The 25,441-nt window shown below is 46.6% G+C and overlaps 1 protein-coding gene across 3 annotated transcripts in view; it reads right to left on the reverse strand.

Annotated features, from left to right (window-relative positions):
* Positions 1–25,441, reverse strand: part of CAMK1D (calcium/calmodulin dependent protein kinase ID) — a 432,276-nt gene that overhangs the window by 54,982 nt on the left and 351,853 nt on the right. For all 3 annotated transcript variants that reach the window (XM_072825818.1, XM_072825817.1, XM_072825819.1), the window contains 2 exons: positions 12,096–12,234; positions 5,648–5,774 (listed from right to left, as the gene is read on the reverse strand). In XM_072825818.1, the coding sequence (XP_072681919.1) occupies positions 5,648–5,774; positions 12,096–12,234 (266 nt within the window). The remainder of the gene's footprint in view (positions 1–5,647; positions 5,775–12,095; positions 12,235–25,441) is intronic.

Below are 25,441 nucleotides of genomic sequence, written 5' to 3' on the forward strand. Positions count from 1 at the left end.
ATGAGTTTTCCCCTGTTCGTTCCAGCCCTTGCTGATTCCTCTCTCACCTGCATTTGTGAGGCTGCTTGTGACACCTGTCCAGTGATGGCATACTGCAAACGCGCCACCTTCTATGGGTCTGCATCGCCCCCGGCCGGAGTCCGTTGGAGGGGCCCTAGGTGTGAGAGCGAGCTCTAGGAGCTGCCGGCAGCGATGGGAGATGCTCATGGTCTCCTGCCACTGACGTGATGCTCTGCAAGCACCCTGGTTCCTTATAGAGGACATGTAATATCTGACAGCTGCGAAGGGTGAAGGGTGAAGCTCAAGATGCTCGGATCCTTTCACCTTCTCAAGCACCGGGTGCACCAGGATATTTGGGATAAACAGCCCTTTCTTCCTCACTATTTCATCATTAGAGAGCTCATTTAAATTGAAGGTATCTTGATGCTGCCAAACTTCACTATTTAGCCGAATAGTCATGTAGACAAGAATAGTGAGAACAAGAACGCGATGGCCTTTACAAACTGAAATCAATACTCCTAGAAGGACCTAGAAGGAGTCTGGACCAAAGCTGAAAGCAGACAGTGGTGCTCTGTGCCTGGCTTGGGCTCCTGGACAGCACGGCCCCCAGAATCAGGAGGGCTGACTGCAGCTGGGCTCTGCTGTGTTCAAACTCAAACTGCCCAGTAGGGATGGGGCTGTGGCTTCTTTGTCCAAGATCCCAAATAGTGTCCCAGTCTCGCTGAGAGATAAGCCAGGAGTGGGGAGCAGGTGGAGGTGGGGGTGTCCAGAGCTAGGGTTGACAGCATGTTGGGGTCCCCTTACAGAGACCCACTTCATCTTCTGCCCACTGGCTGTCGGGATCCCACTGGCTGGGACAGATCCATAATTCAAGGCCCCCAAAGCCAATGGCCAACACCCAGTCTTCATCTTCCTTGACTTAATAGCCACAATGGACACAGGTACTCTCTCCAACCCGAGGTACTTCCGAGGTAACCACAGCACCCTGGTTCTCTTTCTGCCTCACATGCTCCCCCCTCACTGTTCCTTGGCCTCCAGCCTCAGTCCTTCTTCGCCTCCATCTCTCCCTGTCCAACCCCCATAGCCATTTCATCTGGGTTCATGGCTTCAAAATACATCCAGAAGCTGTCAAGACCCCCGGTCCAGTCCATCCTCAAGTCCACACATGGATTCTGTCCTTTTTAATTTGCCTACTTGCTAAATTTGTAGCCCCCAAATCAATACTTGCCATGCTTTTAGGTCACTTGTGGACATGAGCAGAGAGGCTCAAACTGTGTTTCCGAGGCACACGTTCCCAGCTGAGGTCAAACAAGGCCACGCTCTGCCCTCCTGTTTCGACGCTCACACTATAAACAACTGTCATTTTCATGATCTAGTTAGGGTCATGTTTTTCCCATTTCTGTGCATTTTTGTAGATTCATGGTTTAAAACGGCCCCCAAGTGCCGTGATGAAGTGCCTTCTGGTGTTCCTGGCACCAGAGAGCAAAGATGTGCTTATAGAGAAAATATGCAGCTAGATAAGCCTCCTTTAGGGCTAAGTTATGGGGCTGCTGGCCATGAGTTCAACGTTCATGAATCAAGACTGTCCATAAAATAAGGTGCCATGGAACAGAAATACACATAAAACAAGGTCATTTATCGATCAGGAGGTGCAAATGTGGTGACCAGAGGTTCACAAGGAACCTGACCCTGTACCTCCCCTGGGAACGGCAGGTCAGTCTTTACTAGCTCAGTGTCGACAGTGATGTTACAGGACATAATTCCTGCGCATAATGAGAATCAGACCGGCTCTTTCCCCAGAACTCCAGACTCACGTTCCAACTGCCTCCTCGACCTTGCAAATTCAAACCCATCAAAATCTGAACCCCTGATAATATTTTTGCAACCTGCTCTTTCTACTGACTTTTACATCTCAAATAAAATTAAAGGAAACTGCACCCTTTCTGGGGCTTAGGCCAAAAAACCCCCTTAGAATCATCACGGATTTCTCTCTCAATGCCTACTTTTAGTTTTCCAGAAAACCTCCATGACATTACTTTCAAATTTTATCTGACAACTTCTCACCACTTCTACTCTGTCAACCCAGCCCAGACCCCACCATTTCTCCCCTCCTTCCACCCTGGCCCTGCACCCTGGCATCTCTCCTAATCCCCGGCCTGTCTCCTAGAGGAATCCTGGTAAAAGTCATATCATGCCATGCCTTGCGTCAGAACGTTCCCATGGCTCCCCTACCACCCTGAGTAAGAGCCACCATCTTGACAATGACTTCTAAGTCCTGGCTGCACGTGCCCTGCCTGTTACTTCTCTGCCTTTATCCTCCACTGCTCTCCTCTTTGCTCACATGGCTCCTGTTTCTCCCCCAAATACCCCTGCCTCAGGGCCTTTGCACTATCCTTGGAATGCTCTTCCTCCAAGTAACAACATGGCCAGCATCTTCACTTCTATCAAATCTTGACCTCACTGTCACCCTCATAGTGAGGGCTGCCTTGACTACTATGTTTAAAATCACAACCTCCTACACACACACACACACACACACACACACCCCTCTCTTTCCTGCTTTATTTTTCTTCACAGCACTCATCAATCTAAGATACTAAAGAATAGACTTAGCTGTTTGCATACAGTCCGTCTCCCTCTCGCTCAAATGTAAGCCCCTTGATTGAGGGCAGGGATTTTTATCTGCCTTTCTTTTCCTTTCTACTGATGTGTCCCCAGTACCTAGAACAGCAGGTAGGCACTAAATAAATAATCCTTAGGTGATGAATAATGTAGCACTTACCAGATATTATTCAATTTGCCTGTTTGTCCTCTGTCTCTCACAATACTGTGAGCATTTTGAAGTCAGAAACCCTGTCCCTATATATTTATATTCCTAACACCAAGCCACCGAGCTCAGCATGTAACAGGGATCTAATAAATGCATGCTGAATGAACGGAAGAAGGGGAGAGAGAGAAAAATGCTAATTTTCAACAACCTTGGGTTTTTATCAATTTAACAAGTGTCTCTGCAAAGATGAGTGAGAGAATTCCTAAAGATGAATGTAGGAAACACCCGCAGTGCAGTGGGAAAGAGACACTGATACATAGGGACCCTGATGCAATGTAATCAGAGCCATGATGAAGAAATGGTTAGGAAAATGAGTAGGATGATGAGAGAGAGAATGAGGGGCACCTGGGTGGCTCAGCAGTTGAGTGTCTGCCTTCAGCTCAGGTCGTGATCCCGGGATCCTGGGATCGAGTCCCGCATCGGGTTCCCCATGGGGAGCCTGCTTCTCCCTCTGTGTATGTCTCTGCCTCTCTCTGTGCGTCTCTCATAAATAAGTAAGTAAGTAAGTAAATACATAAATAAATAAATAAATAAATAAATAAATAAATAAATAAATAAATAAAATCTTTAAAAAGAGAGAGAGCGAGAGAGCGAGAATGGGTGTTGGTAAAGTGGCCAAAGTGGGGGCAACCTGTGAAGTGGACTTTGAGGGCTGAATAGGAGTTTGCATGCAGCCTGAGGAGTGGGGAGGAAACAGGCCAAGCTCTGCTGCTCCCTGCCCAAGATGTAGGTCTACAAGTCATGAGCTCCCCAGCGTGGCCCCTTCCCTGTTCTCAGAGGACTCCCCAGGCATCTCAGTGCTCACAAATGGGAATGCTTGGAGCTGCTACATTCCCACAGAGCTCCTCTTCTCCCTCCTCACCCAAAGAAAATTCCATATCTGGCAATGGAATTACTTGATGGCTCCACTTGCCACTATTTAGGGTGGTCACAGCAAGGGCCACATCTACATGGTGCTCTCGGTTCCCGGACTCGTCAGCGCCTGCACAGAACCAGACCTCCCAGATGACAGCCGCTTAGAAACCCAGAGAAAGTGCCACTTTGCATTTTCTGATTCACCTGGTAGAACAGGTTTCTCTCCTCTGGGCCTTTGACGAGAACTGAGAAGCGCACCTCCTTCATTTTTATTTGCCGCTCGCCTGGCCTGGAATGAACCGGAGAAATCCCATGCGCGCACCGCACACACCCCCACTCCCAGGCACACACATGTGCTCCCATGTGTATCTCACACCACAGCCGTGATGCCAAGTCCCCTCCACCCCACGGGGCCCAGATGGGTCCTGCTGTGTCATTTCCCAGGCCCAGGACAGGGACCGCTCGGGACACCGTCCATCTCATCGGGGCCTGGCCTGCGTGGCCTCTCCGTCCAGCGCACACCAACCGGGGACACCACGCCCGCCTTGGCCACACTGTCATTATCTCCTCCTGAGTCTGTGGCTTCCCTTCACCTTACCCCCCCCTCCCGGGGCCCCCAGCTGGCTCCTCTCTCCTGTCCTATGGGCACCTTCAAAGATGGGACGGCTGCGACCTAACGCCCTGACACCCCTGCCCGCAATGGAAGGACCAAGAAGGCCACTATGCACCAGGCCCCTGGCTCCTCAGGTGGGAGGCCCACTTCCCGCAGCCTGGCCTGGGAAGGCCGTGTGCTTGGACCTAAAATCAGACAGGAGTGATGCCCGTCAGAGAACATTCCCTCTTCTCTTTCAGGGTGGGCGTCCTGTTCTCATTAGGAAAGGCCATCATGGTTTGTACCACGGGAATCCAGGCCTGGTCTCTTGTTCTGCATCCGCATCCTCGGATATTCCCAGCTCGGACCGACTCCCCAGGCTTTTCCCACTTGGGGCTCTGGCACCAGCCGAAGCTCCGCGCCCTCGCATCCCAGGGCCGCCTGCTTCTCCACAAGCAGGCGAATAGGCCGCCCGCCCTGCTGCGCCCTCAGCCCCATCTCCCCGGCGCCCTGCCACTCTGCTGCCTGCTCCCACTTCTGTTCCTCGTAGCCCTCGCCATGGCCTGAAACGACCCTGCTCTTCACCTCTTTGGCTGTGGTCTGCCACTCCCGAGTAACATGTAAGCTCCTCGAGGGCAGGCGCCCTGCGTCTCGTGCCCTGCCTTCACCCCGGTGCCCAGCACCGCGGCTGGCACGTGGTGGGCACCTTCGTGTATACATTGGCTGCAGGAGTGAACACGTTCGTGTAAATCAAAGTCACGGACCCCTCACCAACGGCGCCCGTGGCCTTTCTCCGGGTCCCCAGAAGGCAGACGATGACTCTGAGCGTGCAAGTGCTCTTGCCCTTTCTGCATTCCGAATGCTTGGTACAAAGGATCTGGGGCTCTGATTTTAGGAAGGACTTTCATTCTTGGCTTCTCCAGGACAGATCCGGACCGGCTACTTCAAGAGTGACTGTCAAGGTACAAAGCAGCTTCCTCCTATGGATGTTCTCTTTCTAGCAGCTTCTATCTCCATATTTTACATGTTCTGTGTGTGTCTGCACCTCACTGCTATGTCAGTGTCTCGCTGTCTCGCTGTAAATCATTTGAAAACACAGGTATGTATGCAATATTTCTGGCATCAGAACCCGGGAGCTCATCCAAATCAACTCCAGGCCTCCGCGCCCAGGCCCACACTTGAACTAGACAGGATTTCTCCCCAACTATTCAAAGGTTTCAGGGGAAAATGCTTCCCTTCTATCTTGTTCCAATGTCTCTCAGCCTTTTTATTCTCCCCTCGAGGGGAACGAAGGCAGCTGTGATCCCGCGCCAGGCTCGAGCGCTTTAAGACAGACAAAGCGGACACGGACACACACACACTGTGCTTACCAACGTAGCCCGGGGTCCCACAGGCTGTGGACATCACGTCTCCTTTGCCTTCCATTTTTGACAATCCGAAGTCACTGATCATTATTTTGGATTCCTCATCTTGACTGTAGTACAAGAGATTTTCCGGCTGGAGAGAAAATAAGAAGCAAAAAATCAACAAAGGGTGTTTAAAGCGGGGTTAATTGTGGGAGACTCACCAAGCCACATAATCTGGTCACAGTTTTTTTTTTAATTTTTATTTATTTATTCATGATAGAGAGAGAGAGAGAGAGAGGCAGAGGGAGAAGCAGACTCCACACCAGGAGCCCAACGCGGGACTCGATCCCGGGACTCCAGGATCACGCCCCAGGATCACGCCCCAGGCAGGCACTAAACCACTGAGCCACCCAGGGATCCCCTAATCTGGTCACAGTTTAAGCACATGCTTAAACTTCAGACAGAGTAAATGCACCAAGGAAAGCAGTGTTCAGTAAGAGCAATGTGGAGGGCCCTACGCAGCACTGGGCACTCAGGTTCTCAAGAAATGTGACTCCCTTTCACTTACCAGTATGTTCTCTGCTTTAAAAAAGTGAACCCTCTATTAGGGTGACCTCGAAATCCTCTCAGATCTGTCAGTGTATTTCTTGGGTTGAAGCAGGGGGGTCTCACAGAAATGAAATTCCTTCCGCAGGTGGAATTTCTTGTTCCCTTTCTCTGACCCTTGTCAGCAACCTCTCTGTAATCCCAGGCTCCCTCTCCTGGCCCTTGGTAACGTCCCATGTCCTGCCGTTCTGGCAGATGTGTCCCTCGTTCCCTTCTACTGAGCCAGCTGACCCCTGCTCCCCCACCTCCTGGGAAATAGAGGGATATCATCATGGTTGAATCAAATCTGAAGATCCAGCACCGTGTAGGCATGTGTCCTTAAAGATTCTGAGCTCTGTTTGCCTTCCTGGAAAACATGGGTTGCAGTGGTTCTTCATTTGCTTCCCGGAACAGTACATGATGGCGCTCAGAGGGTAGGAATGCTTGACACATGGCAGAGGTCCTGTCTCCCCAGAGCCCTGCAGTCAGGGGCACCTGCATGGCAGCTCCAAAGGGGGGGCCGAGGGAATGCAATCCAGGGGTAGAGTGGGAGACAACGAAGCGTTATTTGCATAGTGTTCTAGGAAAAATTGGGGTGTCACTCTTCACCAAAAGGGGGAGAGAGAGAGAAAGAGAAGCTCAAGGAGACAGAGGGAGATGTCTCAGCCTCGGGACTGGGCCAGTCCTTCCCCAGGCAGAGCCTGAACACAGATGGGCTGCCTCAATTAATGATGTTGTCCCTGAGGAGATAATGTTGAGGAATGACACCTCCCCTCTCCCCCCACTGGGAAAATTCTGAAGATTGACCCAGTGAATAAGCAATCGCTTCTCTCATTTGCATTTAACCTTAGAGGAAATGCAACAGGAAGGACGGGAGCTGGGCAGGCCCCTTCCCCACGCCATTTCCTGTCTGGCTCTTCTCCCATCCCTGAGAGTGCAGCGAGAGCATCTCTGGTCAGCACTGTGTGGTGAGTCTTTGGTTCCCGAGTATTGAATTTGAGGAACTATTCTCTCATCGAGTGACTAGGCCTGTGTCAAGAAGTGGTTCTGGGCCTGGCTGTGCAGCAGAATCCCCTCGGACAGCAGCAAATGTCTGCATGTCTTCTTCAGGAGATTTCAGAAGGGCCCAGGGCCTTTGGGTGTTAAAATCCATGGAGGTGGGGGTGGGATTCTGAGGTGCAACCGCTGCTGTGAGGAAATCCTGGGAACTGCTCAAGACACCCTTTGTGAAGAAACCGTAGTCAGGCCACTTTGAGCCCTCTTTTTTTTTATTTTTTATTTTTTTTATAGGAGTTCAATTTGCCAACATATAGCACAACACCCAGTGCTCATCCCGCCAAGTGCCCCCCTCAGTGCCTGTCACCCAATCACCGCAACCCCCTGCCCACCTCCCCTTCCACTATCCCTTGTTCATCTCCCAGAGTTAGGTGTCTCTCATGTTTTGTCACCCTCACTGATATTTTCACTCATTTTCTCTCCTTTCCCTTTATTCCCTTTCACTAAGCCCTCTTCTTGACGGGGCCTCCATCCTGGCCTTCTGTGTCCTTCCTGTCTTGCTGGGCTTGCACAGTCCAGTCTTACCAAGAGTCCTGCTAAGTCAGGTAGAGAGAATCCCTCACCCTTGATATCTGGCCAAGCTGGTCACATCTCACCTTGGATGTTGTTCAAAAACATTTATTCAGACACTTGGTAAAGACAGTCGGCAGACTTAATTCGGGGGGGCCACTGCAGTGGGGTTCTACAGTAGGAGAGGAAGAGTGGGCTCATGTCCTAATGCAACAAAGACAAGTGGAGACCTATACCCAGGAGCAGGAGGAGGGTCAGTGGATGGGAAATCACTGAGAATATCATGAGTGGGAGGATGGGGGCTACACCGATCTCAGAGGATCCTTTTGAGGGCAGGGCAGGGTGGGCGGATACGGAGGGTGGAAGATAAGGAATCTGTTCAGACCCTCAAGTATGGGTGATGTTCACCAACGTGACTCAGTGGGATTCTTGCTCAGCCTGGAACACATGGCCAGAGCCAACTGACTAAGGACAGAGCCCACGGAGCCTAGTCAGAAAGAAGACTCAGGAGGGGCCAAACTCAAGTTTGGTCAAGGGAGAGAGTCTGCCAATGTCTAAATTCTTGGCCAGGCTTTTATCAAGAATCCCCCCATCCTTGATATTCTCTCTTGGCAATTTTCCATCCATGCCCCTCATTCTGTTTAATGGCTATAAACCCCCCACAGGTCCTTGAGGAATTTGGCGTTGAACCCAATTCTCTCCTCCATTGTCAACCCTTCCTGCAATAGCCTTAAATAAAGTCTCCTTTATTTTAACAAGTATCAGAATAATTTCTTTTTTTTAACAGAGCTCAAAAGAAAAAAAAAATACTATCCTTCACCCCAAATCATACCCCGAGAAGGAATAACACTTAACATTCACAGTGACATGAATTCCACGGATGAAGCATGAGAGTAGAAGAAAATCAAATGTATGCTTGAGGGTGCTTTCACGGAGTTTGAAGAGAGAAGAAAATGGGCCAGTCAATAATCAAAGTAAGAACAATGCTTAGAGTGGGGATGAAATAATCTAATCAAAAGGTGTGTGTGTGTGTGTGTGTGTGTGTGCACGCGCGCATGTGCGTAGGTGCATATGTGGTTCATGATAAACAGGAAGGATCTGACCTTGGGGGTGGAGAGGACTTTTAAGTTTCTGATTTTTAATCTTTCTATCCCAAGCAAGGATTGCGAAGCCAGTGGCCTCATGCTCCTCAACAAGGCTGCATCTAGGCAAGAGATTGCCATGGAGACAAATATCCCCCTTACACATTCTTCCTCCAGGGGATACATTTGGGTCATAAAGCCCTCTTTTTGCGGGATGATTACCAAGGAGGGTTAAAGCCACTGGTCATTCACAACTTAGATCATTACTTGTCCGCAAGCATCTTCTGACTTAGTGAAGATATAGCTTTTCCTTGAGGGGAGTGGGGGGAACAGGAAAGTGGGAGAGAAGACAGGTTCCAGGGTAAACTGGAGGGAGGCTCCCAGTTGGCAATAGGAGGGCTCAATCAGGCAGACAGCCTGGCGTAGGTGGAGGGGATCCAGCAAATCTGCCTGGGGTCACAAGAGGCCCAGGATTCACCTGAAAAAACCTTGTTCCTTTGATGACATCTTTGCAAGAAAACGGATGGCTAACTGGGGAGTTGGAAGGTCAATGCCAACCCTTTAATAGTTTATATAACAAGCTTTTAAAACGTCTGAATCAACACTTCCTATTAAGTTAATGTTATACATAAACACACTCCTAATCCAGTGATTCTCAACTGGGGCAATTTGGCACCCCAGGGAGGCGCTTAGCAATGTCTTTGGCTGTGTCAAAACTGCAGGAGTGGTACCGGCATCTAGTGGGTAGAGGTCAGAGATGTTGCTCAATATCCTACAATGCACAGGACAGCCCCCCACCCCCCACAAAGAACATAGGGCTGAGAAGCCCTATCCTGATGTGAGGGGGCAGTACTGGACATTGCCCGTCTCAGTCCCTCATTTTGAAAAAAGGACAACTGGGATGCCTGGGTGGCTCAGTGAAGCATCTGGCTTTGGCTCGGGTCATGATCCCAAGGTCCCGGGATCAAGCCCCATGTAGGGCTCCTGCTCAGCGGGGAGTCTGCTTCTTTCTGCCTTCCTGCCCCTCTCTGCACTCATGCTCTCTCTCTCAAATAAATATAAAATCTTTTAAAGAGAGAGAGAAACACAGAGAAAGATAAAAGGGCAACTGATTGTCTCCAGTAGGCCCCTGGGGCAAGAAGACACAAGACCACCTTTCTGGAGGACGGAGGGGGTATATTCGCATGTGAGGGTGCCACGGTATCCCAGATGGTGCCCTAATCTTCAATGAACCTGATCATGTTCTCTATTGCTCTGACCTGGATCATCTAGTTTGTTTTCATTTTCTAAGATGTTTATGAAAATTTAATAACTCAATCCCAATTGCTGCCACGTAGATCAAATTCCTCTGTGACTCTGAAAAGCAGTGACAAGAGATCCCAACGTGGCACTGTTCTTTCCACAACGATAAGCCTGGTAGTCTCACAGTTGCAGAGGCTGGGAGCTGCAAGTGCTTCTCTAAAAGTGCTATGTGGGCATAAAAAGCAGTCTCTCTTGTGCAGCCCATTTGCCTTTTGAAAGGGGAATAAACAGTGCCCCTCTAGGAAATGGTATCTGCGTAGGAATGATTTCTATGAAGTACAAACAACCCAGCCTACCACGTCACACCCCCATGGTCAGTTCCCACACTAACTTGTTCAGAGAGCTGCCTGCCTCCTCTGTTCTGGAAGCAGGGAATCGGCCTTTGGTGAGGGCACTGCTGCCTGGCAGAGAGAGGCTAAGTGGGCTTAGCACTTGAAAGGGCCTCGAGGTTCTGAAGATTAATGCTCACAGCCCATTTTAGCTGTCAAGAAGCCTGCCAGGGGCAAAGGCTGTAAGGACTCCATCAACATTTCCAAATACCCTTGTCCAGCAGTTCTCCAAGAATATTCCCAGGGTAACACCAGCATCACCTGTAAACCCCTTAGAAATGTGAGTTCCTGGGCCCCGCGGCAGACCTACAGATTCCAAACCTCTGGGCTAGGGCCAGCCTGATTGCACAAGTGCTCCAGACAATACTATGTAGGCTAACATTTGGAAGCTACTACCCCAGCTCCTGGAAAATGCCACTGGGAAGAAGAGGAGAGAACTTCGAGTGAGACCTTATGAAAAGAAAAGCTATATTGTTTATTCACACCCAGTATTTAAAAATGGGCAGATGCTGAAATTCTGTTTTAAAAAATGCTTATGGTGGGCAGCCTGCGTGGCTCAGTGGTTTAGTGCTGCCTTCAGCCCAGGGTGTGGTCCTGGAGACCGGAGATCGAGTCCCACATCGGGCTCCCTGCATGGAGCCTGCTTCTCCCTCTGCCTGTGTCTTTGCCTCTCTCTCTCTGTGTCTCTCATGAATAGACAAATAAAATCTTAAAAAAAATGCTTATGGTTTGTTCTTTACATCGGTTTAGACTTCACATAGTCATGCAGAGCATGGCTCCAGTACGATATAATCCCTGTGTTTATGATGTGAGTGGCAGGTATGTGGGCTGGGGTGAAGCTTCTGCCCTGACTGGTGCAGTGAGCTCTGGGGTCTATACCTGTGGCCACTGTAGCATGAAGCCACATTACAGCCTTGGGTTAACAATGTTGCTTGTTACTGTTCCTCCAACCAGTATGTTCACCACCTGCACTTGGTAGCATATGATTGATATCTACCCTTCGGTATCTATACTGACCAGGAAGGGATGCCAAGCTGCCCAATGAAGGCTCCGATCCGTTAGTGCTATTGGGTGAAGGGTCAGTATGCCAAGTCTTCATCAAGAAAAGATCAGATTATAACCAACAGGACACTGGGGGAAGGCTGCGATTGTAGGGCATTTCTTTCTTTCTGCATAACCTTCCATTTTTCCTCTTCTGTCATGCCTTCTATAGACTTGTTCCATTTCTTTCATGCAGTGTGGTGCTGAAATGGGGTTGGACCTGTGGGAAGGCTGTGTAGAATTGCGCTGGGAGAAGGCTTTTCATGGCCAATATATCCTGAACAAAACTACCTTTCAGGTAGGCTGAAAGCAATACACAACCTACCTCCCTGTGGCCCTTTGGCTGCACGTGATTATAAAATCTCCCAAATAATGGCTGGCCCTATTGATCTTAATCTTTCTTTGGGTCCCAAAGGCCCTGACAACTAACAGTACACAGATGCCCCCATTCATGCCAGCCATATATCCATCCAGGCAACCTCATCCGTCTTCTGGGGTTGATCCTCTAGGACAGGTGCATTGTGGGTGGGAGAGTGGTAGGAGGATGTTGCTAAGTGACGGCCTTACCTTGAGGTCCCTGTGGACAATGCCCATTCTGTGGAGATAGTAGACAGCATCCAAGACCTGGCGGATCAGAGTGCTGGCATCTTTCTCTGTGTAAAATCCTTTCTCCACTATCCGATCAAATAGCTCTCCACCGGATACACTATTTTTAAAAAAAAGAACAAATAAGAAATTTGAGAGGACCTGTGGAATTGTTCAGGGGAAGCCATCAATAAGAGATTTCAGTCTGACAAAAGAACCAAATTTTATCTCCAAAATAAATTCATTTTCAGATTTAAGTTTTGCCCCATCTTTTCCACAGACACTATGCCAGGGATGTGTTTCTGTGTCATGATGGTATAATTATCTGGAATGAAATGAAGGGAATAAAAATAAACCAGGACTCATGGACTAGCCAGGCTTGAGAAGTCTCCTCTGGCCTTTGCTTCCATCCCGCTATGACAATGTAAAGTCAGAACAACTTTCCAGAATATTAGCATCATAAGATATAAGGAGATGATGGATAGGATGCTTCTTCTGCATAAGCGAGGTCTGCAAGGTCTTCAAGGTCTTCAAGGTCTGGAGGGGTAGAGAGCATGGGAGGAGCAGCGCTGTGGGCAAAGAATAGCCAACATGATGTTTGGGTTCTTGACCAAGTTCTGCCCCTAACATGGTGGGGGCACGGGCATTCCTTGAATCTCTGGACCCCAGTTTTTTATCTGTAAAATAAGGGGATTAATCTAGTCAACTATAACCAACAGAAGGTAGGGGCACACCCTCTGAGGCATGAGAACCTGAAAGCCAATTGCAATTTACAAAAAAAGAAAGAATGACACCCCATTACACTGTTTTCACTGTTTTTGGTGACAATGTTAAATTTTAATTTGCTTGAATTTCATACTGCACTAGATATTTTTTTGGTATTTATTATATTTATTGCCTAGGTTGGCAAAGGTCAAAAAGCCCTGGTGGACAGGCCCTCTAGCCCCTTTCAGCTCCGATATTTGGTGCTGCTCTGAGTTGAACAAAGTAACAGAGCTGTACAATTCTGCCTAGGAACAATTCAACCCTTAGTCTTCAAATTTGTAGAATTTATACTTCTCGAAGAAAAACAGTGCTTCGTTCAGATAATTAAGCCATCTTGGAAATTAGCTTTGAGGGATATATTAACATTATTCTCTTGCATAAAAAAAAACAATTTCCAAGACCAAAATGAAGACGATTTATTTGAGACACTAAAATCTTAAAGCAGTTTCACAAACAACTTTTACAGCTGTAATAGATATAGTAAAAGACATGCCCTGGCAGTAACACACACACACACAAACACACTCGGGGCTCTGATTCATTTTCTGCAAGTCACAGCAATTAATGTGCAATATCTGATCCATCAAAACCCTCCTTTTAAAAAAAACCAATAAAGAAAACCAATTGTGGCTATAAAACGCCAAGGTGTTTGAGTTTCTCCCATTACCGAGAGTCATTCTAAGCGATGTTGTGCTTGGATAATGTCTTGTTTCCCAAGCAAACTGAACAATCAAGACAAGAAAAGGAAAGACGCTCTGAAGAAATAAGAAGTAATTCAGAGAGTGAAAAGAAATGGAAACATCAAGGAGAAACTACACCTTTTGATGACCAGGTTGTCTAAATGGCCCATCCTTATGTACACCAAAATCCCAAGACATCCCCTCTCAGCAGCTCAACATCAAGCTCTCACCAGTCTTCATGTTTCTAGACCCTTCTTGCAATGAGTTTCAGTGGAAGAGCTCTGCAGACCTTGAGGGTGTACTATGGAGCATGCCCTGCTGCCAAGGCTAGGGTGACCCTGCGTGTGCTCACTTCAGCTGAAGTGACCCCCCTTTGCCAGATTCTCTCCCTCCTTCACAACTGATCTTTCCTGCTTCCCATTCTCTCCAAGTCCTCCTTTCTCCTATGTAATATATTAGGTATTAATAGAACATCTGCACTCTGATTGGGCATCAGTGCAGTAAGAATTGAAGCATCAGGGGCTCCTGGGTGGCTCAGTTAAACATCTGCCCTTGGCTCAGGTCATGACCCCCATGGTCCTAGGATCAAGCTCTACGTGAGGTCCCTGCTTGATGGAGAGCCTGCTTCTCCCTTTTGCTCTGTCTGCCACTCCCTCTGCTTGTGCCCTCTCTCTTTCTCTCTCTTTCTCAGTCAAATAAATAAATAAAATCTTAAAAAAAAAAAAAGAATTGAAGCAACAGAGTCGAAGTGTAAGACACTGTACCATGTTCTGTCACAGTCTCAATGCTCTGCACATTTATTTCACTTCTGAAATTTCAAATCACACCAAGGCTTTATTCTTCCGAACAGTGTTCAGAAAGTATATGGTTTCCTTAGAAACCAAGGCACAGAGAAGTCTAAAAACTCACCAAAAAAAACCCCCATAATAATACTCATAAAAATGCCTTAAAATTTGCAAATCACCATATATTTTTCAAAAATCTCCTTAAGCATACATTCCAAATGGCTACTGTTACGTACTACATGTTTGTGCTCCCTCCCATACTCATGTTGAAGCCCGAACCCCCAGGGTGATGGCATTTGGAGATGGGACCTTTGCCTCAACCTTTGGTATTTAGGTTGAGATGAGTTCGTGAAAGTGGGGCCCTCTGGCGGGATTAGTGTCCTTATACAAAGAGAAACCATTGAGTCCAGTCCAGTTCTCTCCTCTCCCTCCCCATCTCCTCCATGCCATGTGAGGACACATTGAGGAGAAGCCATCTGTAAGTCAGGAAGAGGCCTTAAAAGGAATCACATCAGTTGGCACCTTGGTTTTGGATATGCCAGATTCCCGAATGGTGAGAAATAAATGTCTGTCATTTAAGCTGCCCCATTTCTGGTATTCTGTTGTGGCAACCTGAGCTAAGACACCTACTTCTTTTGAAAACCATTTGTGAACAACCAGAATCCTAGAATCACTAATGGGGAAATAAGTTTAGAATCGTGGTGAGGGGTGTATCTCATTTTTAAGCCCGCAGATCAGGAGTTAGGTCGGTTGGTTGGCTGCTGAGCTGACTGACTGGCTGCTTTCTTTAATCAATACCCTTTCTTTTTTTTTTTTCAATACCCTTTCTACAGCAAATTTCCCAAGTGCATGGTTTATAGCTCCACGTTAGAAATGGAGTTCCCCAATGGGAGCACGTCAAGCATCAGAAGGAAGTTAGAAGGGTCAGGGGTCAGGTGATTGGGGAAAAGGAGTAGAATCATCATGACAGATCAACAAATAAAATTAACTAATGGTGGTTATGGGAGAGAGGTTCATTAGGGGAATGTGGACATAGAAAGAAACTGGCTATTGGGACTCCTGGGTGGCTCAGTTGGTTACACATCCGACTCTTGGCTTCAGTTCAGGTTGTGATTTCGCAGTCATGGGCTCAGGACTCAGTGCTCAGCACAGAGTCCACTTCACTTCAGATTTTCTCTTCCTCTGTCCCTTCCCCCACCTCAAATAAATTTTTAAAAATAAAATCTTAAAAAAAGAAAGAAACTGGCTATTAAAAATTAAGGGAGAGGACAGAGATCGTGCAAAAATTCTCTACTCTTCTCATTTGACATTCATTTAGAACAACCTGTCTTTGCATCGACCTTGGGTTTGCTCAGTTTCTTATCTTCTGTGTCTATTACATTTTACTGCTATCACTGCACGTGAATTTTATATCCGCAAATATGAAATGGTTCGATGTCACAATCTCAACCAAATTTCAGTTTATTTGTAAAATTTTAAGTAGTGCAAATATCTTCAAATGAAAAAAATCATTGTCAAGAAACATAATGTTAAAGTTGTTGGATCAAGTTCTGATTTCACCACGGCACACTGCAACATACCCTAGTCAGTGTACCATGCACCCACTGTTAGTACTGGGTACACCGAGCCATTCTTTACACGCACTTGAACTTCTCCATGAGGTTTCCATAGGTGTTATACCGTTGTTTTAAAAGTCACTGTTAATTATAACTTAAAATGTTTTTAAAAATCTTATAACAATATCTACACATTCATTAAAAGACAGCACTTGAGTGGCTGTACCTGGTGGCTCAGTGGTTGAGCATCTGCCTTTGGCTCAGGTCATGATCCTGGGGTCCTGGGATCGAGTCCGGCATCAGGCTCCCTGCATGGGGCCTGCTTCTGCCTCGGCCTATGTCTCTGTCTCTTTCTTTCTCTCTCTCTGTCTTTCATGAATAAATAAATAAAATCTTAAAAAAAAAAGAGACAGTACTTGTGGCTAATGCTGAAAAGTGGGCTCCAAAAACCTGTTCCTCTAGGAGTTAGGTATAATAAAATATGAAGAAGGCGGCAGGAAACCAGAATATGTCACCCCAAAATATGTCTCCTTGACATAAAATTTATTTTGAGTTCCAAGCAATTAAGAAGCAGTGAATGCAAGAAAAAAAGTCTCCCTCTTTTGTCTAAAGGCAAGAAATGAGTTCTCCTTTTCCTGGAGACAGACTCTATCAGCCCACAGACTGCACCAGAGGAATGTGCAAACAAACCTCCTTCAACTAATCTTTTATCTCTCTAGTCTCCTCACCATTTACTATCACTGGCCCAAACCCCTCTGCGTTGTCAATTCTTCACAAATTTATTGTTTGTATAAAAGGTATAAAAGCTTCCAGCTCTGATCACTCCCCCAGGTCTTCATTCTCTGGGCAAGGATCCCAAGTAACTGCCAAACTTCATTAACATGTGTCTAGTTTCTTCCCGTTTAATGTGTCTTTGTCAGTTTGACCCTAAGAGCCAGCCAAGGACCCACAGACAGGGGTCAAGGAAGACTTTGTATCTCCCTAAAAAGCCAAGCAGTATAGGGCTGTGTGCTGTTAATTTTAGAGAGCACTCTGAGAAATATAAACAGTCATGCTGAGATAAAAAAAAAAAAAAAAAAAGCAATGCTATAGCAAATATGCCTTGAAACTCACAAAGACCATCACCCAACTAGGGGGTGATAATGGAAAAGAGCCAGAGACCCGGCTACGGAGCAAGGTGGCCTCTCTGTGCCCCAGAGCAAGGCTGGTTACACATGTGTTTTCCCAGAACCATCTCCCCCATTCACATTTCATCCTAAGAGGAAGGTCCTCTTGAAATGTGCAGGATGTGAATCAGAGAGGCTACAAGCGAGGCATGTTTCATCCATGAGACCCCAAGGCCCAGATGGCAGAGGTGTGTATTTTTTCAGCCAGCCTGGAGAAAGAAAGGGCCCATCCTCTCAGTCCTTTCCTCAATGAAGTCCCAACTCGGCGGTCCTCGGGATTTCCCTCCTCCCACGCAGGGCAGTCGCCCAGCTCCCCAGCTCCCGGGCCTGTGCTCTTAATCCTCACAGCTTCCCTTGGCTTTGGCACCCACACCCCCTGCTCCCGAGGGGACTGTCTCGCCCGCTCTGGAAGGATTAAGGGTTTATTTCATGCAACCTCTAGCCTCCATGTTTCCTCCCTTGACAAATCCTACTTTAATAATAAAAATATCTTTTTTTCTTAGAATTCAGTTTCACAATATCTTCCTGGCTCAAGCTGTTCAGAAGATTCCAAAACGCAAAGGCATGCCTCTCCACCTCATGGACCAGATAGACCAGTTTAACTTCTGGCGTTCTGGTGTTGGGGGGTGGGGGTGAGGCCGATGAAGGCGCTTTGGAAAATCCCAGAAAGACACCGAGGAGGGTCCCAGGGGCAGGGCAGGAGAAGATGAGTCTTAGCTGTCTTAAAGGGGACTGATATTTAGTCAAGTAGACAAAAAGTGCGGGGGGTAGGCTGACACCAGTAATTTGAATTGTCATGAAAGGAGTCTTTTGGTTAACTGAATATCCTTAGGGAAGTATAGTCAGTGAAAGAAGTGTTGACTGCATGCCTTTTATAAGCCCAGCACTTGGCAGGCAGCGCTAGCCTGTATTTGGGGAGCTACTAAAGAAGCCCAAGTTGACAATTCAGACTACTAGCAAGCAAGGACTTGCCAAGCCATGACCCCAGCTCAGTATCACAGGACATCGCGGAGGGGAGACATCAGTGAGGAGAGGACGCTGCCTGCAGGACAGTTCCTAACTTCCCTTTTGCCTCCAGAGTCCAGCACAATGCTAACAGAAAGACGATTCCCGAAGGCAGGGGTCACGCTGTCTTCTAACGAAAGTCTGCCATTGCCATCCTGGAGGCCTACTGATTTCAGATTCCCGGTCCTGTAGCCTTCCTGCCACCCTCAGAAGTGCTCACAAGAGCAAACCCATTCCTCCAAATCCACGCTGGCCAGCTCTGCAGTGCACACTAATTTTCCACCCACCCAGGCAGCAACTTCCATTGCATTCCGTGGGGCCTCAGGGATTCCTTGGAATTGTCTTCTCTCCCGGTTTCCAACTACGCCCCTTCGGTTCCCAGCTGGCTGCCCCTCAAGGAGGGCCAGGGAAAGTGTGGTAATAGTCAAAACCATGGATAAGAAACAACTAAGGCATTTTAATTTTGTATGGGAAACTTGCTTGCTGAGTCCCTCATAAAGAAATTCTACTTTTGTATTACTCATGAGAAAAGGGCCAAATGATTTGTTGAGAAATTATTAGCATGTTCAAGTTTTCAAGAGAAAATAACTCATCTGTTCTAAGTCCAAACACCTGCTCACGTTTCAAAAAAAAAAAAGATAATTACAAATTATTTTTAGTTTTTGGTATTCCAAGGGGGCAAAGCATATCTCATTCTTATTGAATCCCCAGTATCTATAACTGTTGTATTCCAGTGGGAAATGCAGAAAAAGAAAAGACATAAATCAACAAATGAAGAAATGTAAACCACTCAGAGAGTCCAAAATGCTGTGCAGAGAACTGAAACAAGCTGCATGGTGTCACCACTTGAGTGGGCTCCAGGATGGGCCCCTCTAGACGACAGGGAAGAGCCAGCCAAGTGTCCATGGAGGGGAAGAGTGTCTGGGTAAGCCAATCCTAAGATCCTCAGGACAGCAAAGGTCTTACAGAATTTGGGGACCAGAAAGAACTTCAGCAGTGAGTGGAATCTGCTGGGCAATGGGTAGAATGGAAGGCCCAGATCACATGGAGCCGCTTGTTACAGACTGAATGTTTGTGAGCTCCCCTGCTCATTGATTCAAATGTTGAAACCTAATCCCCAATGGGATGGTACTTGGGGGTGGGGTCTGTGGGAGGTAATAGGCCATGAGGGCAGAGCCCACACCAATGGGATTAGTACCCTTATGAGACACCCCAGAGGGCTAGCTTGCCCTATTTTTGCCAGACAAGGATCCAACAAGAAGTTGGCAATCTACAACCTAGAATGGGGCTTTCACTAGCACCTGGCTGTGCTGGCACTCTGATCTGGGACTTCCAGGCTCCAGAGACTGTGAGACATAAATTTCTGTTGTTTACAAGCCACCTGTCTATGGCACTTTGTACTGGCAGCCCAAATGGACTAGGGCATCATGCAAACTAATGTTCCAACTGTGGTGTGTTTATTCTGTTTGGTAAGAAATCATTAGGAGGATTTCAGTTGAGGGACAGGTGAAATCATTTTTTTGTTTTTAATGATCACGCTGGCTGCTCTGTGGAGAATGGGTTGTAGAGGCAAGAGTGGAAGCAGGCAGATCACCGAGGAGTTACTGCAGCCTTCCAGGTGAGAGAGGAGAGTGGCTTAGCCTGGGGAACACTGGAAATCGAGGTGGACACCCGTGGGGTATGTTTTGGAGACACAGTAGGCAAGATTCACTGATGAGGTTGACATGGGCATGCAGGAAGGAGAAGAATCAAGGATGCCTCCTGATTTTTTAATTGAAAAACACCTGGGGGTAGTGCCATTATTTGAAATAGGGATCTTGGTGCAAGAACAGATTTGGAAGGGTAAAAACAGCTGAGGCAGCACTGAACTTCCTATAACAATGGAATGTTCTCTACCTACAATGTCCAATCTGGCAGCCACGAGCTACAGGAGGCTGTTGTGCATTTGAAATATGCTAGCACTTTAATTAATGTAAGCAGCCACATGGCCCTACCACATTGGATAGCTCAGACCTAGAGCCTTGGGTAGGATATGTGAAATCTGAGGTGCCTTTTGGATGAAGATATCAAGCAACAGCCGTGGGTAGAAGTCTGAAGTTCAAGGACAAGATCAGGGCTAATGTTTAAAATTAGCAAGTCATCCACATGGAGATGGTCCCCAGAGCCAAGAAGCTAGACATGATTGACCACTGAGAGAGTGCAGCTGAATAAGAGAAAGACGTCTGGGGGTAGCCCGGGTGGCTCAGCGGTTTAGCACCTGCCTTTAGCCCAGGGTGTTATCCTGGAGACCGAGGATCGAGTCCCACGTCAGGCTCCCTGCATGGAGCCTGCTTCTCCCTCTGCCTGGTGTCTCTGCCTGTCTCTCAATCTGGGTCTCTCATGAATAAATAAATATAATCTTAAAAAAAAAGAAAAGAAAGATGCCTGACTCCTGGGAATGCCAATACACAGATAAAGAAGAGCCAGCAGGGATCCCTGGGTGGCGCAGCAGTTTGGCGCCTGCCTTTGGCCCAGGGCGCGATCCTGGAGACCTGGGATCAAATCCCACATCGGGCTTCCGGTGCATGGAGCCTGCTTCTCCCTCTGCCTATGTCTCTGCCTCTCTCTCTTTCTCTCTCTGTGACTATCATAAATAAATAAAAATTAAAAAAAAATTAAAATCATCTTCTACCTCCATTAAAAAAAAAAAAAAAAAAAGAAGAGCCAGCAAAGGACCAGAGGTAGGAAGCAAAAGAGGAGAGTGTGGTACCATGGAAATCAAGGAGGGTCTGAGAGGTCAAGCATCATGAGGATAGAGAAACATCCATTGTACTGGGCAAGACGAAGCCCAGAACAGGAGGCAGAGAGCTGGGAGTCACTGACATATGAGACTGCATCTAGACTGTGGGACTGGAGATGTCTGAGGACACAGAGAAGAAATGGGTACCCAGGACTGAGCTCTCTGAGTCTCACTTTTCTCCTCTGTAAAAGGGGTAATTATATTTGCTTTAAGAATTAAAGCAAATGAAGGCAAGGGAAGTCCCTAGGTAGACTCCCGGCATTCCTCACTGTTCTGTGAAAGTCCATGCCTTCTCTCCTCCCACTGAGGACCTTGGGCAGGTGCAAACCACTGACAAGGCATCTGCGAGAGGGCTGCTAGGAACAGAACTGCCCCCAGAGGAAGGTGGCACAGAGCTTTTGGTTCTCTGGACAGGAGAGCCCCTGCATTTCTCTGCTCCCCACAGACATAAAGGGGATTTTGGAAAATATCCATGTCCTTGATTAGGATGGAGATTTGTGAAAATTTCAGCCTTATTACATAATCTCACAGTTTTGTATTGTGACTTCGTCTGCATTAATTAGTTATTTTTTTTATCTTTCTTTCTATAACCTTAATAATGAGGATTTAAGGGGGGTGGTGGTGGTCAGAATGCTATCAACCTAGTATGGCCTATTTCCTGAAATGTTCTACGTTAAACATGCCACAGCCCCACATAGTGACCTTCTGAAAGAACACGCACAGCAAGCGCTTTGTATGAACAATCTTGAACGTTTTAAATACAATTTTGGGAAAAGTTCTGCAAAGAACCATTACACACTGGCTTTCCAGAATTAGTCTCAATTAGAAAGATTTTACTTGGCAACACATTGTTCTGTTATGATTTTTCTAATATTAGAGCAGCTTTGCATTCCTTGAGCAGATAACAACTGGAAGAGGCATGAAATGGCTCTGGAATAGGTCTAGGAATATGGCTTAGTTACAGATAGTCCATAAATTATAACTCCCATGTAGGGAGTTGCCACTGGGCTGTAAGCACGTCTTTGTCTATCTTGGGTAATGGGTTGTGTTCAAAACTGATAGAGAGCAACCGCATACTTTCATGCATGCTCAGAGATTCAGACTCTGAAGGCAACTGGCTAAGGCTCTAATTTTACAAGCTTAAAAACTGCATTTTTTATTTTTTAATTTTTTTTGGTTGAAATATCTATATAAATTTTTTATTGGTGTTCAATTTGCCAACATATAGAATAACACCCAGTGCTCATTTTAAATTCTTCTCTGTCCAGTTTTAATGAAGTTCATTATACGTATTTATATTAGTTCTAGTGTTTCTTGGCTAAAGGGGGTCTCTTCCAAAAAATCTTCCAGTAGATGTGTGGGAGAGCGTATGTATTTAGGGAACTGGAGAAAGATCTAACACTGCCCTCAAAAGAGCAAAAACAAAATAAAAATGGCCTGCCTACTGTTTAGGCTTGCAAAATGCTCAATGCTTTTGCTGATTAAGTCCGTGAACCTCCCAAGTTTACTTCCTATCAATAGCCCTGACCAAGGGCATGGTCACAGCTGCCCACTGCAGGGTTCCCTGGCTCCAAGCCACCTCTGTACCTGTTGAACCCTCAGATAATTTCTGAATCTGATTCCTGCTCATTGTTGGGGTTGTAGCTTGAATGTCACTACTTCAGAAAAGCCTTTTCTGTTCCCCAGACTAAATTAGGTGCCCCCCCTGCCAGCCAATACATTCTCTTAATGCCTCCATTTCTACACAACACTCACCTGTTAGAGTTAATTATTGGTATATTCATCTGTGTAATGCACTGTCCTCCTACCCTGCCCCGACCTATCCCAGACTGTGAACTCCATGTAGGCAGAGGCAAGGTCAGCCTTTTTGCTGCTTCTACCCAGGGCCTAGCATGGTACCTGCACAGACAAAAAGCTAACAAACTATTTGCTGAATAAAGAAAGATGTTGCACAAGAAATGCATAGTGAGTGGGGTCTGGGTCTTGCTGGGCATGGCATTGTTTAGCAATCATGCACATTGCCAAAGAATGTGCCACAGAGCACCAAACAAAAGAGACCCAAACAGGCTGCAAAACAAAAGCAGGTAAGCCATGGAAATTGTGGTCATTTGTACATCTTGACGGCTAAGTATTTTAAAGCACCCCCTTGTAACTGTACGAATACACATTATATGTCCACTGAAATGTTTTCTTCAATTAATGTGCTCTTTTAGGAGGAAGGTAACAAAACGAAGCAAGTGCCAGACATTCCAGGTAAACCAGCCGCTATACTTGCTCTTTCACTCTGCTCAAACTGCAACGAGTTGAGGATGTAACAAAACCTCCACTCAGGGCTATGTTGCCAGCAGCTCCTAGAACATATTTCTTAGGTGTCCTAGTCCCCATATTGGGCTAAGTAATGCTTGCTGGTGCATTTCTTCTGTTTTTCTTTTTAGCACCCACACATTGACCTTCCCCACTTAGCATAGAGGGGAAATAAGATGCAACATGACATTGAATGTGATCCTTACAACATGTTCAGAGACAACAGGTAACAACCTCTAAAACCATATTATGTTTGTGTCTAACATGAGCCTTCATATAAAAAATTGGCAAAGGTTTCTTCTAAGTTGACAAGGCCCTTAAGAATGCACACCACTGTGGTGGCTGGGTGGCTCAGTGGCTGAGCATCTGCCTTTGGCTCAGGTCATGATCCCAAGGCGTTGGGATCGAGTCTCTGCAAGGAGCCTGCTTCTCCCTCTGCCTATGTCTCTGCCTCTCCCTGTGTGTCTCTCATGAATAAATAAATAAAATCTTAAAAAAAAAAAAAAAGAATGCATGCCACTAACCTCAAAGAGTGAACGGCAACCTTGTGAAAATTACCATCCTGAAATTTGAGTGATAATTTAGAATTACTGTCTCCTGGAAGCTGTGCACAAAACTTAGGAGCGGCTGTTGGGCAAAGTCTGTTGGTCATGGTATGAGTCACCGATAAGACCCCTAGTTCATACTTTTACAATGAAACGGTCTCTCTGTAAACATAGGTTATTAAATAAGAGTGTAAAAAACCCCTTGAGTGACAATCAATAGAGAAAAAGAAGTCATGGAAATAATCTGAATCCCTATAGCCCAAACTTTGTTTTTTATCAATCACCATTAAGGAACATCAGGCCTTGCCCAACATGTCCATGGGCAACCGGAGTTTGGGGACATGGCACAGTGAAGAGCCCCTCCTGACGGGCTGTGTAAGTAGCTGCTGTCCTAACTGATGGAAGAGTCACTCTGGTCTGCCAATGATCCCCAAACCAGAGGCCTGGAGCAACTCTCAGTGGCTTTTCAGATTCCAAAAAGGAAGCTCTTGCCAAAAATGTTTTTCTTCCCTCCTTGAGTTTTTTGTTTGTTTTTAAAAAGATTTTATTTATTTATTTGAGAGAGTGTGAATCAGCATGCACAAGTTGGGGAATAGACAAGGGAGAGGGAAAAGCAGACTCCCCGTGGGCCTGCTGAGCAGGGAACCTGATGTGGGGCTTGATCCCAGGACTCTGGGATCATGACCTGAGCCAAAGGAGAACTCTGAGCCCTGCCCACCTGGTCCTTCTTCCAACACCAAGCATGTCTCTATCACCCGAGGCCTGAGCCTCACAGGAGCTTCATGCATCATTCCCCTTCTTTCTTCCTGATGTTCTAAGCACAGAATGGGTCTTCATACTTCAGTTTGACAAGAGGACTTTGACAAAATATTTCTTACTCAAGATTTTTCTGAAAGACACACTAAATACGCTTGCTTTTGAACCATTTAAAAAATATATATATATATGTTTTTAATAAATAACAACTGGAAAAGTTTAAATATAATGAGCTGTGAGGGGTGAAGAGTGGAGTAGTGCCGGCCAAACTAGACACCAGGATAGTTCCTTAGCTTCTCTTCTTTGTATCTCTGACTGGGGCTGATACGGTTAACTTTGTGTTTCAACTCTATGGGAACACAGGATGCCCTATTCTGTGTGTGTCTGTGAGGGTGGGGGTTTGGGGGCAAGATTAACATATGAATAGGTAGACTGGGTAAAGCAGATTGCTCTCCCCAATGTGGGTGGGCCCTATCCAATCAGTTGAAGGCCTGGATAGAACACAAGGGCTGAGGAGGAGGGATCTCCTTCTGCCTGAGTGCTTTAAAGCTGAGACATCTGTTTTTCCTTGCCTTTGCACTTGAGCCAAAACATCAGGTCTTTCTGAGTCTTGAGCTTATTGGTCTTTGGATGAGAACCACATCATCAGCAGTCCTGCATCTCCAGCTTGCTGACTCACCTGGCAGATCTTGGGACTTGTCAGCCTCTCTAAAATTGTAAGCCAGTTTCTTACAATAAACTCTTTATATGTATTTTATATAGGGGTGTGTGTGTGTGTGTGTGTGTGTGTGTGTGTGTGTATTCATCAAATATATTTATATTCATATAAAATATATAAAACATCATGTGTACACACACCCTATTGGCTCTGTTTCTCTAGGGAGCCTTAACTAATGCATGACAGGGACTTTCAGCTTCCAAGTTTCTGAAGCTTCTAGAACTCCTTGGCTCAACCCCAACCCCAATTAATGGCATCATCTGCGGTAT

Source organism: Canis lupus, chromosome 5 (assembly GCF_048164855.1).
Source record: "Canis lupus baileyi chromosome 5, mCanLup2.hap1, whole genome shotgun sequence".
Taxonomy (NCBI): domain Eukaryota; kingdom Metazoa; phylum Chordata; class Mammalia; order Carnivora; family Canidae; genus Canis; species Canis lupus.